Source organism: Melospiza georgiana, chromosome 3 (assembly GCF_028018845.1).
Source record: "Melospiza georgiana isolate bMelGeo1 chromosome 3, bMelGeo1.pri, whole genome shotgun sequence".
In the NCBI taxonomy this organism is placed as follows: domain Eukaryota; kingdom Metazoa; phylum Chordata; class Aves; order Passeriformes; family Passerellidae; genus Melospiza; species Melospiza georgiana.
In genome coordinates, this window is record NC_080432.1 from 22,992,668 (window position 1) to 23,019,609 (window position 26,942).

The following is a 26,942-nucleotide window of genomic DNA, read 5'->3' on the forward strand; positions in this document are numbered from 1 at the left end:
AGAATTCAGCATCACAAGCCAAGAGCAAGCCCTGAAGGTCACAGAGGCCACTCCCAGTGCCTTGTCCCCCAGGCAGAGCAGTGCCACCTCTCCTGGCAGGGACTCTGCTGAGAAAAGCAGTCACATCCTCAAATAGCACACATTGTTCTAACACCCTCATTAAAAATATCCTCAAAGGCATCTGAGCATCAGGGAAATCCTGCAAACCATCAAATGTTGGGGATAATGGGGGCAAGGAATGACACCTGCCAGGGAAAGAGTGACAGCAGGTGTCCCTCCGCCATGCTGCTGCCTCATGCTCTTCCAGGATGGCTTGTCAAACAAATTCCTTTTCATTTTGTTGGGGTTTGGGTATTCTGTGGACAGGCAAACTGTCCAGCAGGAGGGAGTTTGCTTCTTCACATCAAGTGCACGTGCAATCAGTCAGTAACCAGGCTCTTCCTTGGGACCCAGTGATTTGGCAGAAGAATTCTGGAGTTGGGACTTTCTTGCTGGCCCTCTGACTGTCTCCTCCCCAAATCAATGTATGTGGGGCACATGTAAATAACACAAGAGTATAACCAGATTTTTCCTTACTGATTATTCCTGCCATAGGAAACCAAGCTGCAGGAAGCCAGAAACCTGCTTTTCCTCAATACTGGCAGCTGAGCATCAGGAAAGGGTCAGCAGTGACACACAGACAAATCTCAAGGCAATTGCAGGTCCTCACAAGGGCACAATGTTATCCCACGATTTCCAGCTGGCACAGTTCAGTTGATCCTTTGATTTCAAAGCCCCATCACTTTCTTGGATTTCAAAGATGATGGGGAGATGAGGGTAGGAGGAGGAGAGATCAGTACAAAGGCACACGCTAGCTGGAATTAGGTAGACCATCCATCAGAATAACCCTGCTGTAGAGTTGGATAAAAAGGTGTGCCAAGCATGGCAGAATAAAGTGATGGAGCCACCTCATAACCATTGCAAGGTCAGGGTAAAAGCTAATGTCACTATCAGCTCAAGTGGAGCCGATGACACTGAAGGAGGAAGGTTGAAGGGCTCTGGGAAGGGACAGCAAAGGAAGGCTTTGCCACCCTACCCTCCTATGCAAGATTCGGTTCCTGTTCCTGGCCCAGATGGACACAGGTCATGGTGTTGAGGCCAGTGCAGGGAAGTTCTTGGCAGCTGCCAACTACTGCCAACACAGGGATGCCCTGAACCACACACATCTCACACCTCCTTCCTGTCTCACATTTTATTCCTGAAATATATAAAGCCTTATTATTTGATTCCATGATTTTAAAGTTGGAAGGACTGTTTTCAGGCAAATCCCCTGTGGTGCTGTGTCATTCCCTCCTTGACTCTGACTTTTCCTGTATACTCTCAAAGAGAGGGATAGGATGCTATACCCATACCCTTATACTTATTTTACAAAGCCTGCTCTGGGAAACAATTATCTTTTGGGTGGCTTGCTCCATCACTTGCCATAAATAAGGTCCTGATTTCTAACTATCTTCTAACTAGATTCTTTCTAGATTCTCAAAGCTACAGTTGTAGCAATAAACAATAATAACAACAGCAGAATAATGCTAGTTACATGGAAAACAGTCCTTTACAAAATGAATGGACCTTTGTGAAGAGAAGTAGTGCTGAGAACATGATTGCTGCTTCCACACAAAGGTTATAATTGATCATAAAGTAACGAGTCACGCACTCAGAGATGCCTCTCCGACCACCCAGCAGGCAAATCACAATCCTTCACCAGCGACACAGGACCCTGAATGGAGCCATAAAGAGCCTTTGACACGGACATTTGTATCCCAACCCCTTCCACCCTCCAACGAGGCCCTTCTACCCTCCAACGAGTGCGGACTAAAAGCATTTACCCCCTTAAGGGAAATGCGGCGCATTTTCCCCCAGGCACAAACTCTCAAAGACTTTCACAGCCAGATAAATGGGTGTGTGCAGGGCCCACACCTTCTCACAGCTTTCCCACTACGAAGGGAGGTGTGAAAAATGCGTATTTTATGATTGGCTTTTCACCAATATTAAAATGAATATTATATGTGTTGTGTTAGAAAGTAATGCTGTATTAATTCTCTTAAGTACTATGTTAAATATAGCTTTAGGTTATAAAAAATGTTAAAACAGAAACTATGCTATGTAGGATACTTTTTTAAAATAAAGGACTCGCAGCGAGATAGCAGCCACAGGACACCTAAAATCTTTCAGAGAAAAAGAATTTATTGCCCTCTTATCAAAAGAAATTAACTTCTTCCCAAAGGCGCTGTTAGGATTCGGAGGAAGAAGTTGACAATGATCAGACAGAATCCTGTGTTTGAATGGAATTTATGCACCATGTATGAGGTGTATGAATATGCAACAGGCAATTGTTTTTAAGGGTTAATCCTCTGTTAACGGGGGTCCTTTTTCGGACTCGTGCTGCCCAGAAAAAGGTACCCGGACATCCGTAACTCTTTGTATCTATTGTCTCATATTTTCCTAATTCAATTTGTTCAAATTGTTATTACTCTAATTGTACTACTATTTTTTTAATATAACCATTTTATTACTATTAAACTTTTAAAATTTTAAAAAACAAGTGATTGGCGTTTTTCACAGGGGGGCACTGGGGAGCTGAGTTTTCCTCTAGGAACGGGGCAGCATCGCTTGTGGTCCCTCCTAGATAAGACTGTGGGGACCAGTACTTCTGAAAATCCACGGCAACTTCTGCCAGCCACCTGTAGGCCTTGCAGCCAGCTTTCCCAGGTGGAGCAGCTGCGGAAGGAAGGCTGTTCCCCGCGGCCGGAGTGCGGCATCCCCATCCCCATCCCCGCTGGCGGGCGGGCGGGCGGCGCTCCAGCCGCGGGGCGGGCGGAGGCGGGCGGAGGAGGCGGGGGCGCATCCCGGGGGCTGCGGGCGAGCGGAGGCGAGCGAGAGGCGAGCGGGGCCGGCCATGGTGCCCCGGCTGCTGCTGCCGCTGCTGCTGGCCGTGGCGGCGGGCGGGCGCTGCCCGCTGCGCTGCGCCTGCACGCACGGAGCGCTGCGCTGCCCGCCGCCCGCGCACGGAGCGCTGCCCGCGCCCGCCCGCGCGTAAGTACCGCGGGATGCTCCCACCCACGGGGACCGCCACGGGGTTCGGGGGGGACGGGACGGGACGGGGGGACCGCCGTGCCTTTGGGCCCTCGGAGCATCCCTGGCCGCGCGGAGGTGCGGGACGCGCGTCTGAAGTTTTGGAACTTTCAAAGTTTGAAACGGACGCAGAGTTTTCCCCTTGGGAAGGAGGCGAGCATCCTTGAGGGACTTTTTCTCGTCCGGCAGCCTCAGTGACAGAGGAACGGGGTGCAGGTGTCAGGGCTTTTTCTGTGGTCTCTCGTTGCGGCCGGAGGCATAAACTGCTTTTCCTGTTCCAAAACCAACGCCTTGTAATGGCATGCTTACATTTAAAGAAACCCTATTAAAGTCTTGAGTAGTCAACTTAAGCGTTCTGTCAGTTCTAGGGTTTGGTTTTATTCTTTCACAACTCTGTTGGACTTCTTGCAACCTCTTCTCCCAAAGTTTGTGTGATTAATTTTCCCTCTATCCTGAAGCATCAAAATCCTCTTCACTGGGCTCATTGAAACTCCTTGAGGTTCAGCTCACTGACAAGTTATTCGCTATTTTCTTTTCCCCCTCTCTTAGTAAAAAAGCTGCTGTGAGTTTTGACAGCTGTTTAGATCTCTGCAGGGTGGTCCATCATAACTTTCTGCTTAATGCTTTGCTGGGAATTAGGATTAAATTAAAACAAGGCATCATGGGCATTCCCTTTCTCCACTCTCACACTATAGTCCAAGCTCATGGTTTAGGAGACCAGACCAAATAATTGATATATGTAGTTATTAAAGTGTTGTGCTGTTTATGGGCTCAGTTACAGCTCTGATCTAAACAATCGTGGCATCAAAATATGGGATTAGAGGAGCAGCCAATAGGATGGTTGCCATTTCCAGGATCACTTGGTTATCTCTGCATGAATTGAGCTGGGGTTTTCATATTATGACCCTTTTGGAAATAAAGTCTGTGTTTTCCATTCTCATCTGACTTGTTTGTAAATTTAACTCGCTCTTGAAATTCCCTAGGGATGATACTAACCCTGAGCTCCTCTTCCCTTTCTCCCTAGCTCAAGAATGCATAGGAGCAAGAAAACCTAATTTGTACTCATCTACAGCCATGTGAACCATTCCTCCAAAAGTCAGAGATTGTAGAAAAACCTGTGTCCTGGATTGGTTCCCTCCCTATTTCCCTGTGTTACCTTAGTGTCAGAGAAAGCAGAGCCCATGGGAGCAGGAGACTCTCCCATCATGTTTCTTCCTCAGTATTCACAGCACATACAGAGTGGATTAAACATGTCTATTAGGATGATGCACATCACAGCCCAGAGAGGTTATCAAGAGCCCTAAACGTACCTGATTTTATTCTTTCTCTGTTTTGGTTTTATCTTTTATTTCTCCTTTTTCCGTCTGTCGCCCCAAGAAGAAATCACATCTCAACCTCAGTGATCACGTTAGGACAGATAATGGGTTTGTGGCTGCTGCCATTTCTGCCTCACTGAGAGCAACAGGGCTAGGTAATGGACAAAAAGAAGAAATAAAAATTTCCTTTCTACCTTCAACATAGCTTTTAATCCTAATGATTGTACACAAAGTCCTGCTATTAGGCTGGCTGTAGAAACCAACTTTACAGTCAGAAAAGAGTTCAACCAAGATTTAGCTCAATACTCCTACAAAAAAATATTTACACTTAAAGGTTAAAAAAATCCCTGTCTTTCACAGACATGTACATCTCCTTCTGCTTCCAGCCTGATTTATATTGAACTGGAACCTGTACTATTAAAATTTCCACTTCTTTGTATTTTTTTATTTAAAAACTTGCATTCACCATACAATTACAAAGCTGTACATATGAATGTAGTCACTAACTCCACAGGTGTACATATATTCTCACTCTTGTTTAGTAGTTATTCAACCTCTTTTACTTTTCTTTCATCTCTTCCTCTGGTTTTCATACCAGTTTCTTCTTACCAATTTAGCTGTTGTCTTCTCCTCTCTCTTATTCATACAGCTTTTGGAGCTTTGTTAGTGCCGACTGCCTCTCTTTCCATACTCTCTCAGTCCTCCTAGCTCTCTTCTTGCCCTGCACGGCTCTGTGCATGAGAGAGAAAGCAAGAGAATGTTATTTTTTTCCCTTCATAACCCCTCATTCCCATGTACCAGGGGAATTGCAGTGTGGTGCTGCAAGTGCATTAATAATTTGGGGGGGGAAAATGCTGCTTTAGGTTGTTCCAGCACAATTCCTTCTGCCCACATCCTTCCATCAGTGCCAGACCTCAGAATAGTCCTTAATTGTATGGTTAGTCAAGAAAATAAGCTCCACTATGCAACTCCAGATAGATCTGAGTAAAATCTGATGCTGTAATGATCTGTGCTTCCAAATGTATTTTTGATACTTTGCTATGTCCACAGTCTATTTCCCATAGGGAAATTTCAGCCATTTTTCTTTACCCAAGTTATCCTTGCCATGTGACATTATTGCTAAAAAACTTTTTCAAAATTATTTGGCTTCTGACAGGTTGCAGAGTTATGGGGTTTATACAGTCCTGAATTGACCATATTTTTTCTCAAATTCCTGCTGTTAGTTTGGACATTACACAAACACTATAGAACCTCCATTATTCAGAGACCTTTGAATGCCCTTTGGCTACAGCAGCTACATGTCCTCAGAAGGAAAATAATCTTTAATACACTATATTTTGAAACAAAACATTATTTTTCTTCTTTTGAAATCTCATATGTACTTTGGGGTTTTAAGCAAAGTCTAGCTGCAAAGGCACCCAACTCCAACTGTGCAGCAATGGGTATTGGATAACTTCAGATCTTTTTGCCCCTTCAAAAACTTCATTTCTTGGTGAGGTTCACTTTGCTGTATCTGAACGTGTGCCCCTGCTTGCAGAGCTTCTGCAGTTGGGTGAGTGACACGTGATTAGGCACCAAATTATAAAATATCAAATAGAAAACTCTGTGGCAAAAGCCTGAAGAAGTAGATAGTTCTGTCATGTCTTTATTGGGGACATATTTGGCTCTTTTGGATTGTCAAAAGAATTCAGTTTCAGGGACAAAGTGTCTTCCAGAGGAGATTATATGACCCATCATCACCTAGTGAAAAATGTTACTTTGGGTGCTTGTGTGATAGCACAGTTCACATTTCAGGTAGACAATGCCCAATGCAGGGCTTTAAAAATCAATGCCAACCCTTTACACTGCCCCCCAGAAAATTATAAAAATCCTAGGAAAATAGTGTTTTTTCAGCCATAGTTTCAATCAATATTCCCAATCGTCCCAAGCTTAGGGATGTTACAGAATTAAATGCTTGCCAACAGCAGTCTACCTTATGTGTTCACCTTTTGGGCATTAAAAATACAAGTAATCCTATAAAACAGACATATTAAAATAAAACAACCAACCGAGCTACAACAACTCATTCACACCTCTTGCTATTGGGCCTGTGCTTTATTGTTATTATTAATCAGTTCAACTAAACACTTTTTGCAAAAGGTCACTTCTGTAACACAGCAATTTCCTCCAGTGGTGTGAGTGGGCTTGGGCTTTGACTCCTCCTCAGCAGGACTGAAGTGGTCCTGAGCTCTTGGGGCATCCAGAGCTCTCAAAAGCTTTTCTTGGACCTCAGGTCCATGTGGTGGCAGTTCCTGTCTTTCCAAATGCTCCTGGATAACCTTACATACATTTAGCTTGGCCATTTCAAACTTTACTGCATAGAATTACGTACCTTGAAAACCAATCTTGATAAGACAGAAATGCCAAAGGCTGCTGAATGCCAGGAAGTCTGGCTCCACTTCTTCCTGTCTTTTTCCAAAGATGAGAAGTCCTGCAATTCTGTGGAGCTGCAGCATTGTCAGCTCTGAATGACAGCAATGAGTACAAGCACACAAGTCATGATACATTAGATATGAAAGAAACTTTACAGATTTTCTTAAAAGAGCAAATATTTATCCTTTAACAAAAGTCTTCAAAACAGCGCAGGCAACTTGTATTAAGGATGGGTGCCTCCCTCCTTTCATGAGCTACAGAAGTCAGGCGAGCAGTGTAGGCAAGTTTGGTGTATTGAAGCTTTGTAGCTTTGAAAAACATTTTTTGCCAAAAGCTGAATGGCCATATCTGAGTTTGACAATCTGAGTGCTGTCAGAAAGAAATGTGAATGGGCCATCCCACCAAGAAGACAGAGCAGATGAGACATCTACAAAGAGAGAGCAACAGCCTCACATTCACAAGTCCTGGTCCTCAGGGGAGACTTCAACCACAGCAGGACATAAGCAATCCAAGAGGTTCCTGGAATCCTTTGTTGATAACTTCTGTCTCCATGTTATAGAGGAGCCAAGGAGGAGAGGTGCAGTGTGGGCCTTGTTCCCACCAACAAGGAGGGGCTGGTGGGGAATGTGAAGCCCAAGGGCAGCCTTGGCTCTCAGGACCATAAATGATTTTGAGGATCTTAGGACAGTGAGGAGAGCACTCAGCAAGCTCATCACCCCTGACTGCAGCAGCCTTTGGTCTTTTCAGGCACCTGCTTGGCAGAGTCCCAGGGGATAAAGCCCTGGAGGGAAAAGGGGCCCAAGAAAGCTCCAGATCAGCTCCAAGCTCAGAAGTGATACATCCCAAGAAGGAGGAAGTCAGGCAAGTCACCAGGAGGCCTGCATGGATTAACAAGGAACTCCTGGACAAACTCAAACAAAAGAAAAAGAAAGGAAGAAGGTGGAAGCAGATACAGGTAGCCTGGGAGGAGCACAGAAGAATTAAGCAGATGGGATCAGATTAGGAAAGCTGACACCCTGATGGAATTAAGAAAAGAGGAAACATAAACCCCATTTTTACAGAAGGAAATAAGGAATACCCAAAGAAACACATGCCACTCAGTCTCACCTTCATGCCTGGCAAGATCCTGGAGCAGATCCTCCTGGAAGCCATGCAAAGGCACATGGAAGATAAGGAGGTGATTGGTGACAGCCAATGTGGCTTCATTAAGGGCAAATCTTATGCCTGACAAATTGGATGGCCTTCTAGGACGGGGTTACAGCAGTGGTGGATGATAAAAAGCCACTGACATCATCTACCTGGACTTGTGCAAAGCATTTGACACTGGCCTGCATGACATCCTTGTGTTGAAATTAGAGAGAGATGGGTTTGATGGGTGGGCCAGTTGGTGGATAAGTGGTTGCACTCAGAGCTGGTCAATGGCTCAATGTCTGAGTGGAGAGCAGGACAAGTGACACTCCTCAGGGGTCACACTGGGACCAGCTCTGATTTACACCTTTGTTGGCAGCATGGTGGGTGGGACAGAGCTCATTCTCAGCAGGTTTGGGGATGTCCCTGAGCTGCGTGGCGGGATCAGCACGCTGGAGGGGAGGAGGGACCTTGAGAGGTGGGAGAGGCTCGAGGCCTTGAGGCTGCAAACCTCAGGGAGCTCAGCAAGGCCAAGGGCAAGGCCCTGCCTGTGGGCCAGGGCAATCCCAAACACAAATACAGACAATGGATTGAGAGCAGCTCTGGGAGGGATTTGGGGGTGCTGGTGGGGGAGAGGTTGGACATGAGCCATCAATGTGTGCTGGCAGCCCAGAAAATCAGTGGTATTTTGGGCTGCATCCAAAGCAGCAGGGCAAGGGAGGGGATTCTCCCCTTTACTCTACTCTTGTGGGAACCCACCTGGAGAGCTGCACCCAGCTCAAGGGCTTCCAGCACAAGAAGGATGTGGACCTGCTGGAACAAATCCAGAGGAGGTCACAAAAATGCTCAGTGGGCTGGAGCACCTCTCCTAAAGAGACAGGCTGAGAGAGCTGGGGTTGTTCAGTGAATATTCACAGAATCATAGAATGGTTTGGGTTGGAAAGCACCTTGAGGATCATCACCTGTTACTGCAATGATGATCCTTGAGGATCATCACCTGCCACTTATTCTACATCCATTACAACCAGCACCCTGCTCACCCAGCAGCATGTCACAGGGAGGCAGTAGGCTCATGGCCTGATGTAACTGAAAGTCAAGATTTGGTTTTATTTTTTGCACCTTCAGTCACATTTCCATTTCCTTTGTTCCTGAGTTGATGGTGCACTTATAGGGTTATAGAGCAGGAATTTCTCAGCTTCTTCTTTTTGCTTCTTTCTGAAGTTCTTTTCCTTTTGGCTCAGAGTGTTAAAACCTACAGCAGATTACTTCTACCTGTCTCTACCCTTCAGGGAAAAAATACATTCTTCAAGCTGCATGACTTAGCTTCATTCCTGATTTAGCCAAACCTCACACAGAGCAAAACATGCCAGCATCAATCTGGACACAGGTATGACCCAATCACAATGGAATGACAAACATATATATCCTTGTTAGGTAGGGAAACATTGTTATTCCCAGTTTACTGACAGGAAGACAAGGTCCAAAGCAACTAAATTATTTGCCCCAAATCATACAGACTTTTTGGAACATAGCCAGGAAGTGACTTCCAGGCTCCTTGGTACATCCAGATTTGTAAACCCTAGACACGGTGTGTATACAGTCTGCCTTTCTAATGTGTAGGTATGACATGTTTTTAAATATATATTTTAAAAATTATATAAAATATATAAAATATATAAAAATCTATATATTTAAAATTATAATTTAAAATATATAAAATTATATTTTATGTAAAATATATAGACATATATAATTATATATTACATATAAAATATATTTATATATAAAACTTGATTAACATTTAATATTGCCAACATAAATATTGCCAGCAATAAACATATTTCTTCATGTAAAAGATTATAATAACAATGGAAAAAAAAAGCAGGCTATGTGAATAGCATGAAAACATTTCAGTCAAAAAGCCTTGAGGGGGTGAGTTTTAAGGATGGGAAACAAATGTCTCTGATATTTGTCATTCTAAAGCAAAATGGAGCAATTATCTGTTTTCACAGAGATAACATTTTGAAATATGTTAAATATTTTCCTATGGTTGTTATCAGGGAGAATGTGGTCATGGATAGATAAATTGGCTGGTAAAAGTACTGTGGTTCAGATGTGGAGAATGGTAAAATGTGCTTCTGCCTCCCACATCATTGTTAATTTCTCAATCAGAGAAACTGAAAAATTAAATTTAAAATGCACACTTGCTTTGAATCAACTAACCACACTGATGCAATTTATTTTAAAAAAGAATTCCTTTATACCAGCCTGATTTGAAGTTCTTCTACACTTTGTGCACAGCCACATTCATGATGCCACACTGCAACATTACAGGGATATTGCTGGGAGGAGAACATGGTGCAGCCAACACAAAGATACTGTTTTAATAGAGAAAGCTTTATATGAAAGCCACTTGTTCTGAGGATCTAACTTTAAATAGCCTGTAGCTTCCTTTAACTGTGAATGCAGCAGCCTACTTTCATCAGGCTATAAATTTACTAAATAGGTTATGATTATTATTGATCTGATGATTACTCTCAAATTTATGCTGTTGAGGAACTGACACCATATCTTTTGAATTTGATTTAACTGAGATCAATGCCAAATGGATCAGGCACCAGAGGTACAGAGAACTGTGAGAAAAATAAGGTGGCATTATGCTTTATTGGTTTTCTCCCTACCATAATGGTACAATTATAAACAAAGAAACACCATGCCTTACAACCCTTTCCTCCCTCTCTTCTGTTTTTTTCAGATCATTTACTCATCTCCCTGTAAAAGTAATCCCATCACATGCATTTGAAGGACTTCAAGATGCCTTCATCATGTAAGTTGTCAATATTTTCCATAGGCTTTTCCTTAATTTTCTTTTTTAAATCATCCTTTTTATAATAATGTAAAAATGCTAATACACACTATTGATGAAATAAAACCACAGGGGAAGGATAAACATAGCATTCCTTTTCATGTAAACAGTACACAAAAGATCCTTTGAAAATGTGTGATTTTTAACAGCTGTTTAGAGATCAAATAATGAAATATTAATCATGTCAGAGAGAACTGGATACAGCTTAGTAACTGATGAGAGAAACATTTGATTAGCAGAGGAGATAGATTTCTATCATCAAACATTACCTCTGCAATGACAGCCATGGCACATTATGCATTTGTAGAAGACCCAAATAAGGCATTTCTTCAGCATTTTGCAGTGAGAGAGAAGCTTGGCAGAGGATCAGTAGGACTGAGCCCTTTCTTTGATCTTTCAGTTTCCAAGTGCTGTAATTTTGCTCACCGGGTCTGCGCTGCTTCTTGACCCTCAGCATTGTACCCATTTTCCATCAAGGATTCAGACCATAAGGCTCTTCTCACCCCTCCTGCCCTCATTTCTGCTGTTATTCCAGCTGAAATGGCATGCTTGAGTCTCCATTATTTTCTATTTTTTATTTTGTCTGCACTGAGTGGCCTCTAAAGGACAAAGTTGATGACACAGCAGTGCAGTGAGGAGCGGGAAATGACCTCCCCCAGAACTTAAGCAGCAGCACAGAAGATGCTGCTTTCTTTTCAAGGTGCACTTTTTGTACTTCTCTGCTGCACATATCCAACAGCAATACAGTATTAAAGCAGATTCCAGTGGTGCTGTATTCCACTTGCATCTGAATGTTTAATGAGAACTTGATTATTTTCACACTGGAGACCAACTTAAATCTACAAAATTTCTCCTACCTGCATGACTTGAGGCTACACTTTCTCAAACTGTACACATGTCATAGTCTCCATCAAGAATGTTTTGTTCTTGGACAACATCCCTTCCATAACAGGAATTTAATTGATCTTTTTGTGTGTTTTTAATGAATCTTTACAAATTTACTGTGTGGAAATCAATGTATTTTTCTGAAGTTAGTTTGTAGAACACTTCATAATTTTATTGAGATTTAGTGCTGCTTTGAAAAATACATATTTTATAATTATAAATCCATGAATAAGCTATTTGGCAACACATCACTCTCTGAAAGATGCTAAATTATTCTCATGCCTCAAGTCATTCCAACATATGCCAATAGAAAAACTGTGGCTCACAGGGAGGATCCCATGAAAGAACCACGTTTCAGACCTCAAAAAAGTTCTGTGAGCAGGCACTAATCCCACCTAGCCTGTGAATCAGGCCACTTATTTTACATCCATCTTTTATTTATAATTAACTGATGCAATACCAAAAATAACATTCTCACTGAATTTATGATGATGAAAAAATCTTTGATAGTTCTTTAAAACACACATACACAATAACTGTGTGATTTCTAGTGTGCATCCCCCTTTGCCACCACAAATGAAATACAGAATTTATTCTGGTCTAAGGGATTTTGTATCACCAATAGAGTTGTCTTCTCATAATTGCAATGGAATTAAGCTAACACTCAGGACTGTGACAATGCTGACTCTGATGGTGTAAACACAGTCCAGTTGTTTGGAAAATATTTTTTTCTTGAGAGTGTGTAATCTTAGGTTTGCTTTGTGTGCCCTTCTAGCCAATTCTGTTGAGAAATTTTGAAGATCTTTCCCTTATATATGCATCAATGTACACAATTTACTTTCAGGACTCAGTTTTGCATAGCCTATTAGATCCTAACCATCACAAAATGAATGTACATCCCAAAGATGCTAAACAATCTTTTCAGGCTTGTTAGCTCTGCAGGTCATCAATTCATAACTTCTGGAAGCTTCTAGGCTGACATTCTTTATTGGAAAACTCATTTGCCATCCTTCATTTATGCTCACCTGGAAAAGGAGCAACTTATCAACTTGTTCATCAGTTCTCTGCTTGGAAGTTTTCAGAATCTTCCCTTTAGGCTGTCATTGTAAAATTTTAATTAATAATAAATAATTGGAAAAATTAAAAAGCAAAATTTTCAATGAAACTTTGTTTCTGCTTTGCTCCTTTTAGAATTAATAAAACATTAGAGCATTTAACAAGCATCTAATAAATTTGTTTTGTTTTTCTATGTCAGTATTGATTAATCTTGAGTACACATGTGGAACAGGAGCATCTGTACATCACAATCCCAGAGTGCCACCAAACACTGTCATGTTTGTCTGTGTCAGGATGAAAAGAGATACTTCTTTTCAGTTTGCACATATGTAATGAAAATGGCATTTAAATCCAAACTTTGCTCATGAGGTGTGCTGAATCCATATCTGTGTGTTTCTACATCTGTGGATGAGAGGACCATAGTTCTGACTTGATAATAACATGAAGCACTGGGAATGTTATCCATGTCCTCACCCCACAAATAAATTCTCTAAGCAGAACCAACAATGGGAGGGAGGAAAAGGCTTACAAGGTTTGGGCTCACTCTGCTTACATTTGCTCTGGCCCTCAGTCTCTAACTCACCTGTAATTTACTGAGGAAATGGAAATTGGCTCTTACAGTGGCCCTTATTCCTAAGGGTTGGCTTTCCCTTTTGCCAAGACAGAAAAGGCTGGTCCTCTCCCAAACCCCTCTGCCAGGGCCTGCCAGGATGTCTGAGGTGAGGCACAGACAAGACTGACAGGAGGGGTTGAGCAAATGTGCATAAAGGAAGGAAATACAAAGTGGAAAGCCAATTTCTGGGGTCTTTTCTGGTAATGTGTTGCTTTATGTCTGCTGTTTTTATTGCAGTGAAATCTCTCAGAGCGACTCCCTGGAGAGAATAGAAGCGAGTGCCTTTGACAGCCTCCCCTCCTTGTCTGAAATGTGAGAACCAGTTTTAAAAAGGCATCCACGCTGTGGTTTCGGATCACCAAGGAGTTCACAGGCTGCAGAGAAGTATTCCTGGACCAGATCTGTCTCTGACTTTGGAGAGAAATTTTCTCATCACACATCTCAATCAAAGCCAATCAAAGTCCTGTGTAAAACAGTGAGCACTCTATAAGGCCTGGCCTTGGAGATCTAGAGACATCCCTGCACAGAGTCCCACTGCTTTCTGTAAGCTCAGTGGCAGGAGGGGAGCTCTGCCACTGTCAGGTTTTCTAAGTGGGGAAATAATTTGAGATGACAACAGATGAGAAAAATCTTTCTTTTTGAAGACGCCGTTTTCAAAGCCCTACATTATTAAAATGCAGCTGCTTAGTATGCATAGCTCTTCTGTGCAGCACTAAAATATTACTCAAACAGAACATGCACTGATTTTAAACTTGACCTCATAGCACAGGCATCTGAGAGAGAGAGAGAGTTAAAAGCAACAAGCAACGAGTAGGAGAATGCTCTGAAATATTTAGTGGAATTGGAAACTCTAAATCTGATTCAATATCTCATTACTGCCTTTTTCGCACAGCATGACCAGTGAGTGGCTGAAAATTGTGCAACTGAGGACAAATTCATCTCCTTTTTCATTTATATGTGAACATCACTGAAGCCAGTCAGTCACACAAGCAAGGGATACAGATTACTCAACCTCTGACTGAGTCCAGCTTCCACTAGAATCAGTGGTGTGCTTAGGGAAGGAATGAAAGGTTTCACCCCATGCATTCACCTACAGCTTATGCATAGCTTGTCTTATGCCTGTCTTCCAAAACCCAAAAGCTAAGCAAGGCCATTGAAGAGCTATAGGAAGCTGGCAAACAAATCTCCTTGAATCTTGAGAGCTGAGCAGGACTCACATTGCAAGGGCTTGATGTCCCAAGCTGCACTCAAATCCACATTCAATGGATGATCAGGGTAGTGAGTTCAATGGCATCCTTGAATTTCAACTTTTTTTACCATTTCATATGCTAAAACCTTCGTATTTTGTAATGGGCTGGGAGGGAGGTGGCCTTCAGTTATTGGCCTTTAGGGCAAACAGAGCTTTTCCAGATAGTTCAGCTGCTGGAAATGCTCCATGATTAAGAGATCTGTCTGGTTTTTAGGTGACCACTAGCAAATAGGATTTCTAACACATTTCTATCCCAGTTTCTGCTGATCCACTTCTACCAACCACTGCTCTAAGGAAGTCCATGGAGCTCCTAAGAGGTTAAACTATCTGAGGAACTGCCTTTCCTGGCTAAGAAGAGCGTCAGCAACGTAATGGAAATGAGGAATGATTTGAAGGGGTCTGATTGTGGAGCAAGGACCAGGCACACTCACACCCTCAGGTCCAAGCTTAAAATGCCGACTCCCACCAGTGACCAGGATATGCAAGCCAGATCAGCTCAGAAAACCATGAGAATTCAGGCAGTAATATCTTGTGTTGGCTGCCTAAAAATTGCAGGCTGTTTTTATTACCAACAGTACCACTAAATGCACCTAGTAGTACATTTGCAGGCTGTTTTCTGAGAAAGTAAATTGCAAGCAAAATTCAGGGTCCTCCCAAATTTATATTGATTATAATACTGACTTTTTTTTCCCTCGCTGCAGATTAATCCTGAACACAAAAAATCTGTTGCACATTGAGGACGGAGCGTTCAGAAATCTTCCAAGGCTAAAATACTTGTAAGAAAGAGTTCTATTCCTTTTCTGTTTGCTCTATTTATTCTTTTCTCCAAAGGAGTAGACAAATCAAATTAAGGAGTGTAAGGAGAAAGGTTTTTCATGCATTACAGCATCCTAGAGGTTCGTACATTTTTTACAACAGCTTTAACCTGGAGTTAGCCAATAGTGAGGTCTTTCTGTGTTCAAGGGCAGGGCAGTGATGGACAAAACAGAAGTCTGCAAAGTAGTTCTGATAAGTGCTTATTTCTAGAATAAAGCTTGCATTTTAACAGAGTACTAAACAGAAGATGTAACTAAAATCTCTCCCTCATGCTTAATGTAGTGAGAACATATGCTGCTCCTCTAGGACACTGCTTGAGAATTCTGAAAACTTGATTTTTACAGGTCTTACAAATACCTTTGGAGCTTACTTTAAAAATTAGATTTGTCAGTCAGTTTTTAAATCACTGTTAAACTTACACCTACCAAGTCAGTTTCTTGTTGCATCCACTCTGGTAATATTTCCTTCTATAAATAGGAATGATGCTTTTCTCTAGGAGCATTTGTAACACTGGAATAAGACAATTTCCAGACCTGACACAGATCTTCTCAATGGAAGCTCATTTTATTTTGTAAGTAGAGACCCATGCTAACCCAGCTGTGTTTTCCATCCTGCTCCTGAGACACTGACAAAAACTCCTTTTTTCTTTCCTTCCAAAGGGAGCTCTGTGATAACTTGCGTATGACAATTATACCACAAAATGCTTTCCAAGGGATGAACAATGAATCACTGACTCTGTGAGTAAACTAATCCTAGCTCTAGCTCCTTCTGTGAGGATAACACTTCTGCTTGAGGAAAGTGGGTTGACTTCATGAAAATCTTGACATTCAGCCCCATAAAAAATAAATATGTATTGTGTGCTGAATTTTAAATGCCTAAGAAACATAGGGATGTTCTTCAAGATGAAGAGCAGAGTTTTATTTAGGAAAGGAAATAGGACCAGAGTTCTAAATCTTCATCTTCCATGTAATGTTGTTTTTAAAAAATACCATCACCAAGATATAAACTACAAAAACTGCACTGGAGGCCAAAGTCTCTGTTCTTACCTCAGGGATGTGGTTTCTTGAAACAGTGCTTTCAGGGACCAAGCAGTCTGGGAGAGCTCAGCTTCAGCTGCACAGGATTCCTCTGAAAAGGAGGGATGGAGACACAGAATAAATTGGCACAAACTATGGCTACTGCTTCTTAACCCTGATTACTTTTGCCTCAGTTTACTTTCCTATAAGATCCCTGTCAGTCTCCACACCCAAGACTTGCCTTTTAGCCAGCAGTGGGTTCGTTGTTCCAGCCCCCTGTGAGGTGGGTGGGTTTGATGCTATGAGATGCCCCACCTGAGGAATGCAGAAAGCCAAGGTGCAATGTCCTCTGCCAGCACAGCAAGAACTCTGTATGGATTTCACAGCTCACTTGGCTTCAGGAAAACTTCCACAAAGTAGTGCTGGGAGACGAGAAATCACAAGCTAAGCCTCTTGGCAGGATTTAGGCCAAAATTTGGGTTTCCCAAGGAAGGACCCAGTGATCCACAGAGAGCAGGTGTAGTAGCCACAGGACCGGATTTAGGGGCCAGGCTCCAGCTCACATCCAACAGGAGCCCTGCCCAAAACTCCAGGGGTATTTGCACCTGCAAAGGAGCTGCAAGAACTGCAGCTGATGGGCTCTTCATCAGGCTGATGTGCCAGCATGACAGTAATTTTAACCCAGATTTTCTGTATTGACCAATACCTTCTGGAAAGGAGAGAGGAGCTGGGCATAAATGTGACTGAATGCTACTCCTACACGATGCTAAAGAGGAGCAATTGCTTGCATTAGTGCATCATTTCATCTTATGAGCCTCTTTCCTCCCAGCAAGTTCTCAAAATAACTCCAGAAAAATTATTATTCTGGTAATGGTGCAAGAAAATGAACATAAAAGAGATGGAGAAAGGTGCTTAAAGTCTTTACTGTAACCCTAAAGTGTATTAAATGGGAGGGAGTCTGAGTCAGGAAACAGCCAACAGTCATTTTTCTCCCATCCTTTTGTGATTGGGATCTCACCACAAGAAGAAAAGAATTATCTTATCAGCAGCTTCCTAATTGTAGAGCTCCGTGTTAACTCCACCCCATGTTGTTAGCTGTAATTAGGGGGAGTAATTCCTCCTGCTACAGCATGGTCTGGTGGAACACAAGTGATCTATGGAGGTGTAAAGTCACCCTGCAGTCATACTTTGCACTGCAAATAGCTAATTTAGCCTTTCCAGCAGTTAATGCTTCTTGTGGATTGGGAAATTGATCCCACATATTGTCATGGTCTTTAGGGCTATTACTAATTTCAGCGTTGTGCTGAGGTAGATACCATCTATCAAGTAGAGCCAGGTGTTCCCCACACTTGAGCACTTGGTTTCACAGGGCCAGTTTGTGCTGTCCCAAAAGCAAGTGGAAAAGCCACAAAAATGTTGTTTAATTCATAAACAGTTCCAAGTTTTCTAATAGGGCTTAACATTAAAGAAAAAGTAATAAATACAAGTGACTGTATTGAATTTCTATTGGATACATGAACTTAATATCACAAATTGATATTTATAGACCTATAGGTTACATCTCCTGCTGAAGGAAAAGAGCTGGACCTCTTTTCCTCTTTGAGGTGTAGCAGAGCTGAGGCTTTAGGTGTCTGGCCCCAGGGGGGGAGTCAGGAAGCAGGGTGGCATCCAGTGTCCCTGTGCAGGGGACAGCAAGGCTCCCACAGCACAAATCAAGCCTGGCAGCAGCACCTTGGAGAAGCTGATAACTCCCTGCCTGCTGGATGATGCACAGCTCACCCCTGCCTCTCTGCAAAGCTGTCCCTTGGCAGATTTGTCCCTCCATAGAGGATCTGCAATCCAGCAGCTCCCTCCAGGCTTTACAAGTTGCTTTCCACCTCTGACACCTCTCTCAGCCTTGCAGTCTTCCACCTGCACCTGCTGACTCCACAAAATCCAGGTCTCCTGCCTCCAGGTTGTTGTCTGTGTGCCAGGAGCTTACCTGGACTAATGCCTTGTTTCTGGATCTCAGCCCCAGGTAGGCACAGCTGAGCCCCTCAGCAGGTGGAAGATCTGTACCTCAGCAGAAGTTCTCTTCAGCAGCTAAGCAGGAAGGAGCTTAGAGAATTTAATCTGCACCTTTCTTAATTTAAGAGCTATATTACCTTCATTCTTTATAAGCAGGGACTCTAATCATTGAAATGAATGCAGCACCAAGGTTTGAAACTTGTAGCACAAAATGTAACCTCACCTTTTCCAAATCTTTTTTCCTTATGTTTGTTTAATCTCCAGCAAACTGTATAAAAATGGATTTGAAGATATCCACAGCCATGCCTTCAATGGGACAAAGCTGAATCAACTGTGAGTATGCTATCCCTCCTCAGTAATTTACACAGTAAATAAGAATTTAAATAGTCAGAGGTCCTTCCTTCAGTTTAACTTGCTGTGTCTTCTGTTTCCCAATACCCATGAGAAAACTGCAACTTTCAGTGTCACTGTGACTCAGTTGTTAATCCTGCAGCTCTCACTGCTTTTCCTGAAACAACTTCCCTTAAAATAGTACAGCTTTTGTGAGAAAAGCTCATAATTCTTAAGAAAATTTCATAAATTAGTGTAGAACTTGAAACAGTAGCCCAGAGCTAATCTACAGTTTATGCCTAGAAACATCAATAGTTTTTAATCCCTCTCACACACTGGAGGACTAGTGTGTTGGTTTGGGCAAAATGTGTATTTGCTGCTGAAGTGAAAGAACCCGCCTGTTTGCTCCTGGTTTAAGTCAGAAGAATTTGGAATTTATCACATTTAAGTGTAGATGATAATGATCTGACAGCATCAGAGGAAGTAAAGGTCACATGGGAAATACAAGCACTCCCCAGCCAGGCAGTGCAACAACCACTGCTGTGGTGGGAGAAAGAATGGGAACCAGGTGTGAAGAAGAAACCAAAAAAGTGATTTTTAAAACACAGATGGAAAGAGAGTTCATTTTTTGTTCCATAGGATCCTGAAGGACAACAAGAACCTCAGGCGGATCCACAACGATGCCCTGAGAGGGGCCACAGGGCCAGATGTCCTGTAAGTGTCCACAGCTCCATGACCTGAGTGTCCTGTGGGAACTGCACTGTGCCACCAGGGCTGTGTCACCACAGCAAACACAGGCTTCAGGTCTGGAGGGAGATTTGATCTCTTAACCTCTGTGTACAAAGTGGAAACATGGCAAGGAGATGCCATGAAATCAGAGAGTGAAAGGAGTTTGCACAACACATATCAGTTCCAGTGTTGGCATTGATCTCCACCTCTTAGACATTTTGCTTTATTTGTGTCAGATCCTCCTGATCCTGTACCTTATATTCTGACATTGTAAACTAACCATCCTTTAGTAGGATGGACATGTTTTGGCAATATATAGGTTTAGAACTTGTTTATAAAAGTGAACCAGTTGATTGCACGCTGTAAGTTCATGCTGAATAAAACTCGTTATTATCATCCTCATGATTTATTAATCAAGGACTTACTGGAGGGCTGCCCTGGCAATAAAACACAGTGTGCTTCTGTAAATAGCACTTTGTGCTGCACATGCCTTTTTTGTGCCTTTTATTGGTGCTTTATGGAACATGGCATTACTGACATCACTTTCAGAATTGTGAGCCTTTTTTTCCTTTGTTTAATGTCCTAATGGACATTTTTCACAGCAACAGCCCCTCTGAAGTTACTGTAAGCCAAACTCCTTAAGTTTGTGTTGGCAAGAATGACAACATTTTTGAGGTTTTAATTAATAGCCATTTAATTAAAGCACCTAGAACAGCCTTTCAGAGCCAAGCAGAGAGAAAGGAGAGTGTCCTACCTGTCAGCTGGCTGGAGAGTCACTATTGCCCACCTTCTTCTCTCAGTGTCTCTGGCTTAAAGAGACATCTCTCACTCCATGCATGAATTTCCAATGGAAAGGTCAGGACATAGCCCCTGGCGTGGTGGGTTTCAGTTTCCCCAGGATCAAGGGAGCTCCTTGCCTGGCTGGAGCTGCTGAGCCACAGGGATGCTCTTACCCTGCTGCTCTGTAGTTCACAGACCATGTCTCTGAGCTGGGCATCAGGTGCTGAAGCAGATCTGAACCTTTATGAAAAAACCAGTTGCTGTTGTCTACTGTCATGCTTTGGTGGTATTTTTGCAGGGATGAAAAGAAAAGTGAATGCTCTTTGTTTTGCAGGGATATTTCTTCAACAGCACTGGAGTCCCTGCCTAGTTATGGGCTTGAGGCCATTCAGGTCTTGAATGCAACCTCATCTTACTCATTAAAGAGGCTGCCACCACTGGATAAATTCAGCAGTCTTCTGGAAGCTGTCCTAACATATCCCAGCCACTGCTGTGCTTTTCGAAATCTAAGGACAGAAAGGTAAGTCCAAGCAGCACATTATGGTACTACAGTGCTTCAGAAGTTCCAAAATGGCAATTCTGCTTTATTCAGCTCACATGGTTTGATCATCTTTATTCCTGTTACATTTTAAACCCTAAAACTGTGGTGCATTGCAAGGCCTTGCAGGAAACAGCAAATCTCTGCTAAGGCCAGGAAAATTATGTCCATTTATTTTAGAGCAGAAATGGATCCCATCCTGTGCCCCAGATCTGCCAGCAGAAACGTTATTCTAAGCTTGTTTAAAGCTTACATTTTTCTTAAATGTATCTCAATTAAAAGCCTACTGGCATACAGAAAACAAACTTTTATCAATAGCACATTGCCCTAATTAAAAATAAAATGAAACCCCTGTAGCCTTTAGCTTAATAAATACAGGTGATACGATGACATAGAAAGGGCAAGCTTTCAATTACCCACCAAAATTTAATGCCTGCCCCAAGCCTACAGAGAGAGATTACACAGTTTAGTTCCAATCATTTCAAGTAATAGACAGTATTGTTCTCCCCACAACTGGAAACTGTGGCACAGGGAGAGCTTTGCATCCACAAACTTGGGGCAGTTAACCCAAGACAACAGGAGCTCATTTTTCAGCATTTATGGTTCAAAGAAACCAAACTCCAGTTGGCTTCAGGCAGCCAAAGCAATTCCAGATGGTTTTAGTTTGAGCCATGGAGGTGCCTCATTTCTCATCCATCTCAAATGAAGGCCAGCAATGACTGAGCAGGCAGTTGTGGGAGGCCTGATCAGTGTCACCCCCCTGCCTTCACTTCAGGGATGTCCTGGAAAGGCAGGAGTACATTCCAATTCTTTAGGGTAACATTAGGGGTTAATCTGTGCTTTCTCTGCCTACCTCATTTTACTAAGGAGTTCTTGATTCTGCACGAACAGAACAAAGATTCTACTGTTAAGCATTTCCATTGCTAATGAACTGATTCTGTCACAGATCACATCTCTGAGTGTATCAAATGCAGGAGCAACTCTGGCAGAGAAAAAGGGTATTTATTCTGATAAAGATAACTACATTTCTGATACTCTATTGTTTTTTGGGTGCTTGACTTTGAAGCATGGGCATGGCCTATAAAAACAGATGTGCCTTAGTAAGTCACTTTCTTATATTTCTATTAAGTGACTGTTTTCTTAATAAATTGCTGGGGAGGAAATCCCATGCAAATCAAGAAATTACTGCTCCCCTACCAGGGGCATCAGCAATGAGGTGAGACAAAGGCATTTCCATTCATACTGGTAGATACCTGGCTGCTACTTTCAAAGGCTCAGAACCAGAGATTTTGCCAAATGCATCACCTTTCAACTTGTACTATTCAAACTGCTTTACTTCAAGCACGCAAAGTCTACCTCCAGATCCCAGACAGCTTTTAAAATAGTCACCTGGGGAAGGTTCACCCCACGGCCTTGGGGCTGAGCTGATGGAAAACAGCTCTGCAGAGGATCCAGGGACCTGTCCCTGAGCCAGCAGTGTGTCCTTGTGGCCAAGAAGGCCAAAGGTGTCCTGGGCTGCATTAGGAACTGCAGTGCCAGCAGGTCAGGGAGGGGATCCTGGCCCTCTGCTCAGCCCTGCTGAGGCACATCTGGAGTGCTGTGCCCAGCTGTGGGATCCTCAGGATGAGCGGAGCAGGTCCAGTGGAGGGCTACTAAGGAGGTCAAGGGTCTGGAGAACCTCTCCTGTGAGGAAAGGCTGAGGGAACTGGGGCTGTTCAGCCCCAAGGAGAGAGGACTGAGAGGGAACCTCATCAATGAGGTCTGTCAGTATCTGAAGGGAGGGTGTCAAGGGGATGGCGCAGGCTCTGTTCAGTGGTGCTGGGCAATGGGACAAAAAGCAACAGGCAGGAACTGATGCACAGGAAGCTCCATCTGAATAGGATGAAGAACTTCCTTCTGTGCAGGTGACCAAGCACTGGAACAGGTTAAAAGGAGAGGGTTAGAGTCCCCCTCACTGGGGATATTCCAGGACTGTCTGGAATGTGCTCTAGGATGACACAGGGAGGTTGGACCAGATGGCCCACCATGGTCTCTTCCAACCTGGCCCATTCTGGGGTTCTGTATCAGGCCAGTTTCCCAGCAGCTGTGAACAGGCACTTCTCCAAAAGCCAGCCTAACTGCTTCCATTCACCCTGGTGGAGAATCTTGCCCACTTCAATGCAATATTTCAAAACACACAATTTAATTCAAGTTCTAGGTATTTCACTATTAAAAAAAAATACATCCTACACAATAACCAAGCTGAAAGACCATCCTTACACACCTTACACAACCTGACACTGCCTATTTTCACAGCATTTGAAGGCTTCTCCTTTTCTCCTTCCCACTTCCAGATGTCTGCAGGAACATTTGTGCTGCCTTGAGGCCAGCAGTGGCTTACCTTACGTGTCTCTGAAGATCACTTGCAGAGAAGACAAGGCTTTGGCCAAAATCCAGCCTGAAACTTAACTTTCTTCTCATCCTTCTTGCAGACAGAATTTGTTGTTTTCCATTTTTGACAACTTCTCCAAGGAGTGTGAAAGCACCATGAGGAGACCAACTAACGAAATGCTGTAAGTACCTCTCTGCATAGAAATGTAGCAAATACAGAAGTAGCAAATACAGACCTCCTCCCCTTTCTCCTGTTCACATGTTTTTTACTAAGCAGGTCTTTGCCTGCCAATTCAGTCACCTCTACAAGTTGCACAGTGGTAATTTTGCTATCATTAAACCAAGATTTGGATTTTCAAAAAGAAAGGGGAATAAAAAACCCTCATGATTTCACAAGATTTCTCATTCCAGTTTGTCTTCTGAATTCTGAAAGGATTTCAAAATTATGATTAAATATTTACAGAAGTTAGTGGCCTACATGGAGACTTTCCATCCCCTGAAATAAATGCTGTTATTGGTGTGATTCAAAGAAGAGGTGTTATTGTTAACTTTTTCTTTGCCTATAGAAAGGATAACTCAAACTCTGCATATCAATAGTTTTCCATGGTAGAATGGAGTCCCTGAGCTAGAAGTGTGATGACCCAGTGCCAGTGGTTTACTCCGTCTAAACAAATCTTTTCATATCATCACAGTTTTGCTTGACAGTGCTCAGTGTGACAATGAGAAAGGCTAATATCAGAACTGTTGTGTTGGCTGTGCTGGATGGCACAGGCTCTAACCCAGCTTTTAAGGGAGAAGTTAAAAGATTTGCTATTCTTCATCCCTCTGCAGCTACATGGGAGACCTTGGGACTTCTTAGCAGCCCTGACGAGGCGTCAAAGCATTCTAAAGTCTAGAAGAAACAAGCTTATGGTCACAAAATCCCAATGGCTAGATACAGCTGAGATGTGATTGATTCATTGGGATAATTACTTCCTTGGACATTATCTTGTTTGCTGGTTGGTGAGGCCTCCTACACTTGCCATTTGGTTTTATCTGTCTGCTTGTTTTGCATTAGCATCTGTTGCACTCCTGCTGTGCATTAAATAGTCTGCCCAGCCTATTGGCTCCTGAAGATTTTTCCTTTGGCAAATCCCAATCCCAGCAATTCTCCCAGCAATGAGCAGGCATTATAATAAGCAAGTGAAAATAAGGTTATGGTTCATGGGCTTAATGGCTGCAGAACCACAGCAGAAATCATCTGAAAGTCCTGAATTCTTACTAGTAAAAAAACCAAAAAAAAACCCACAAAAATCCAGCTTCCACATAGCAGCACATTCACACAGCCCATCAGAAAATCACAATCATTTTTATAAGTAAATAGAGTCAAAAGTATTCCCTGCTTTTCCAGTTTGAACCAGGCAAGTAAATGCAGTTTTCCATATACAGAGAGAAGTAAGGATAATGAGTTTGGGACATTATTTGCCCCACAGGAATAGCTGAAAAGCAGCTCAATTTCATTTGCCAGTTAAGACCCTGCTCCAGAAATATCATTTAATGGACATGCTTCAGTAGATGTGGAAGCTTAAGCGTGTAGTTAAATTTTCCTAAGTTACCAGTTTTCTCAAGAGTTGTCCTCAATAGAGATATTTTCTAGGTCTCAACACTGCATACTGAGTGTTTGCCCACCAAACACTCATATCAGGATGATTTGGAAGTTGGGAAATGGGCACCTGTTATGGCAGGGAAGTGCCAGAAAAGACAGTGTTTACTTTTAACACATTTCTTCTTTGGCAGGCTTATCACCACACTCTTGCTGACCTAGAGATTTTAGAAGTCCATCTTAAAAACCTACATTTTTAATTAGGCATTGGGTGCAGCCTAAATTTAACAAATTCCTAGCTATCAGTGTGATTTAGTTAACCATGCACTTCTACTCCTTGTCCTATAATACTACAAACAGCAAATTCCTCAGCACCTCCCAAGCCATACACAGTCTCAGGAATTTGTTTGCTAAGTGCCTTTCCTAAGGGGAGCAAAGGTGCACAGTTAAAATCCATAGGTTGTGTCAGTATGGCTTCTACAACTGCCTGTGAAACCTCTGTGCATCAAACCTGTAACCCATCAGCCCAGGTACTGCTGTGGCTTGGACTGCAGCCAACCAGCAGCATGAGAACCATGGCTCCTCCACAAAGCAGTGAAAGTGAAGTACTTACAAATAAGCAAGTTGTATAAGAGAGCATTTCTGTGGATAGGACTGTGACCCCTGCTGCTCTCCAAGGCTGCTTCCCAAACACAAAGCATCCTTACAAGGCTTCGTTATTTGTAAACACCCTGTAGAAACAAATGGAGGATGTCACTGTTTTAGAACAACTCTTATCTGTTGTCTTTTGCAAAAGAATGTGAGTGGCATGTAACAAATAACTCACTTTGTTTGGGGGGTGGTTTTTTCATGGTTACAGCGATGACTCCAACAGCACATTGCTGTGGTCAGCAGAGAGGAAGACACACTCCTTTGGAACAGATTATGAGAGTTCTCCCTACAGCTACTCAACCATTTTCGACGACAGCGAAATGGCCGGCTTTGACTTTGAGTATGACTTCTGCCAGCCTAAAGTCCTCACGTGCACCCCGGAACCAGACGCCTTCAATCCCTGCGAAGACATCCTGGGCTACAGCTTCCTCAGGGTGCTGATCTGGTTCATCAACATCCTGGCCATCGCCGGCAATTTCACCGTGCTCCTCGTTCTGCTGACCAGCCACTACAAGCTCACCGTCCCGCGCTTCCTCATGTGCAACCTCTCCTTCGCCGACTTCTGCATGGGGCTGTACCTGCTGCTCATCGCCTCGGTGGACGCGCAGACCAGCGGGCAGTACTACAACCACGCCATCGACTGGCAGACGGGCGGCGGCTGCAGCACGGCCGGCTTCTTCACGGTGTTTGCCAGCGAGCTGTCGGTGTACACGCTGACGGTGATCACCCTGGAGCGCTGGCACACCATCACCTATGCCATGCAGCTGGACCGCAAGCTGCGCCTGCGCCACGCCGTGCCCATCATGCTTGGGGGCTGGCTCTTCTCCATCGGGATAGCCCTGCTGCCTCTCTTCGGGGTCAGCAGCTACATGAAGGTCAGCATCTGTTTGCCCATGGATATCGAAACGGGCCTGTCCCAAGCCTACATCCTGCTCATCTTGGTGCTCAATGTCGTCGCCTTCGTTGTCATTTGTGCTTGCTACATCAAGATTTACATCGCCGTGCAGAACCCAGAGCTGGTGGCCGCCAATAAAGACACCAAGGTCGCCAAGAGAATGGCAATACTGATCTTCACAGATTTCACCTGCATGGCCCCCATCTCCTTTTTTGCCATATCCGCTGCCTTCAAAGTTCCTCTCATCACAGTGACCAACTCCAAGATCCTGCTGGTTTTGTTTTACCCCGTCAACTCCTGCGCCAACCCCTTCCTCTACGCCATTTTCACCAAAGCCTTTCGGAGGGATTTCTTCCTGCTGATGAGCAAGCTTGGCTGCTGCAAGAGCCGAGCAGAGCTCTACAGGATGAACTATTTCTCTGCTTATAACTCCAACTGCAAGAACGGCGGTGCAGCCACGGCCCCCACCAAAGCCTCCCAAGCATTCCTGCTCTTGTCAGCCTTAGAGAAGCCCTATCCTGCACCACGGGACAAGACATCTCACAAGGAAAATTTACCCAGAGTGCCAAGTTACCCTTTGCAAGGCCAGTTGTGA

The 26,942-nt window shown here is 43.3% G+C and overlaps 1 protein-coding gene across 1 annotated transcript; it reads left to right on the top strand.

The window, feature by feature from the left end:
* Window positions 1–810: 810 nt before the first annotated feature.
* On the top strand, window positions 811–26,942 carry LOC131081033 (lutropin-choriogonadotropic hormone receptor). The gene is made up of 12 exons (XM_058019894.1): window positions 811–816; window positions 2,840–3,069; window positions 10,720–10,791; window positions 13,622–13,696; window positions 15,335–15,409; window positions 15,946–16,020; window positions 16,109–16,186; window positions 18,737–18,805; window positions 19,442–19,516; window positions 20,646–20,831; window positions 23,321–23,401; window positions 25,661–26,942. Exons 1-12 carry the CDS (start codon window positions 811–813, stop codon window positions 26,940–26,942), a joined length of 2,304 nt encoding a protein of 767 aa, XP_057875877.1.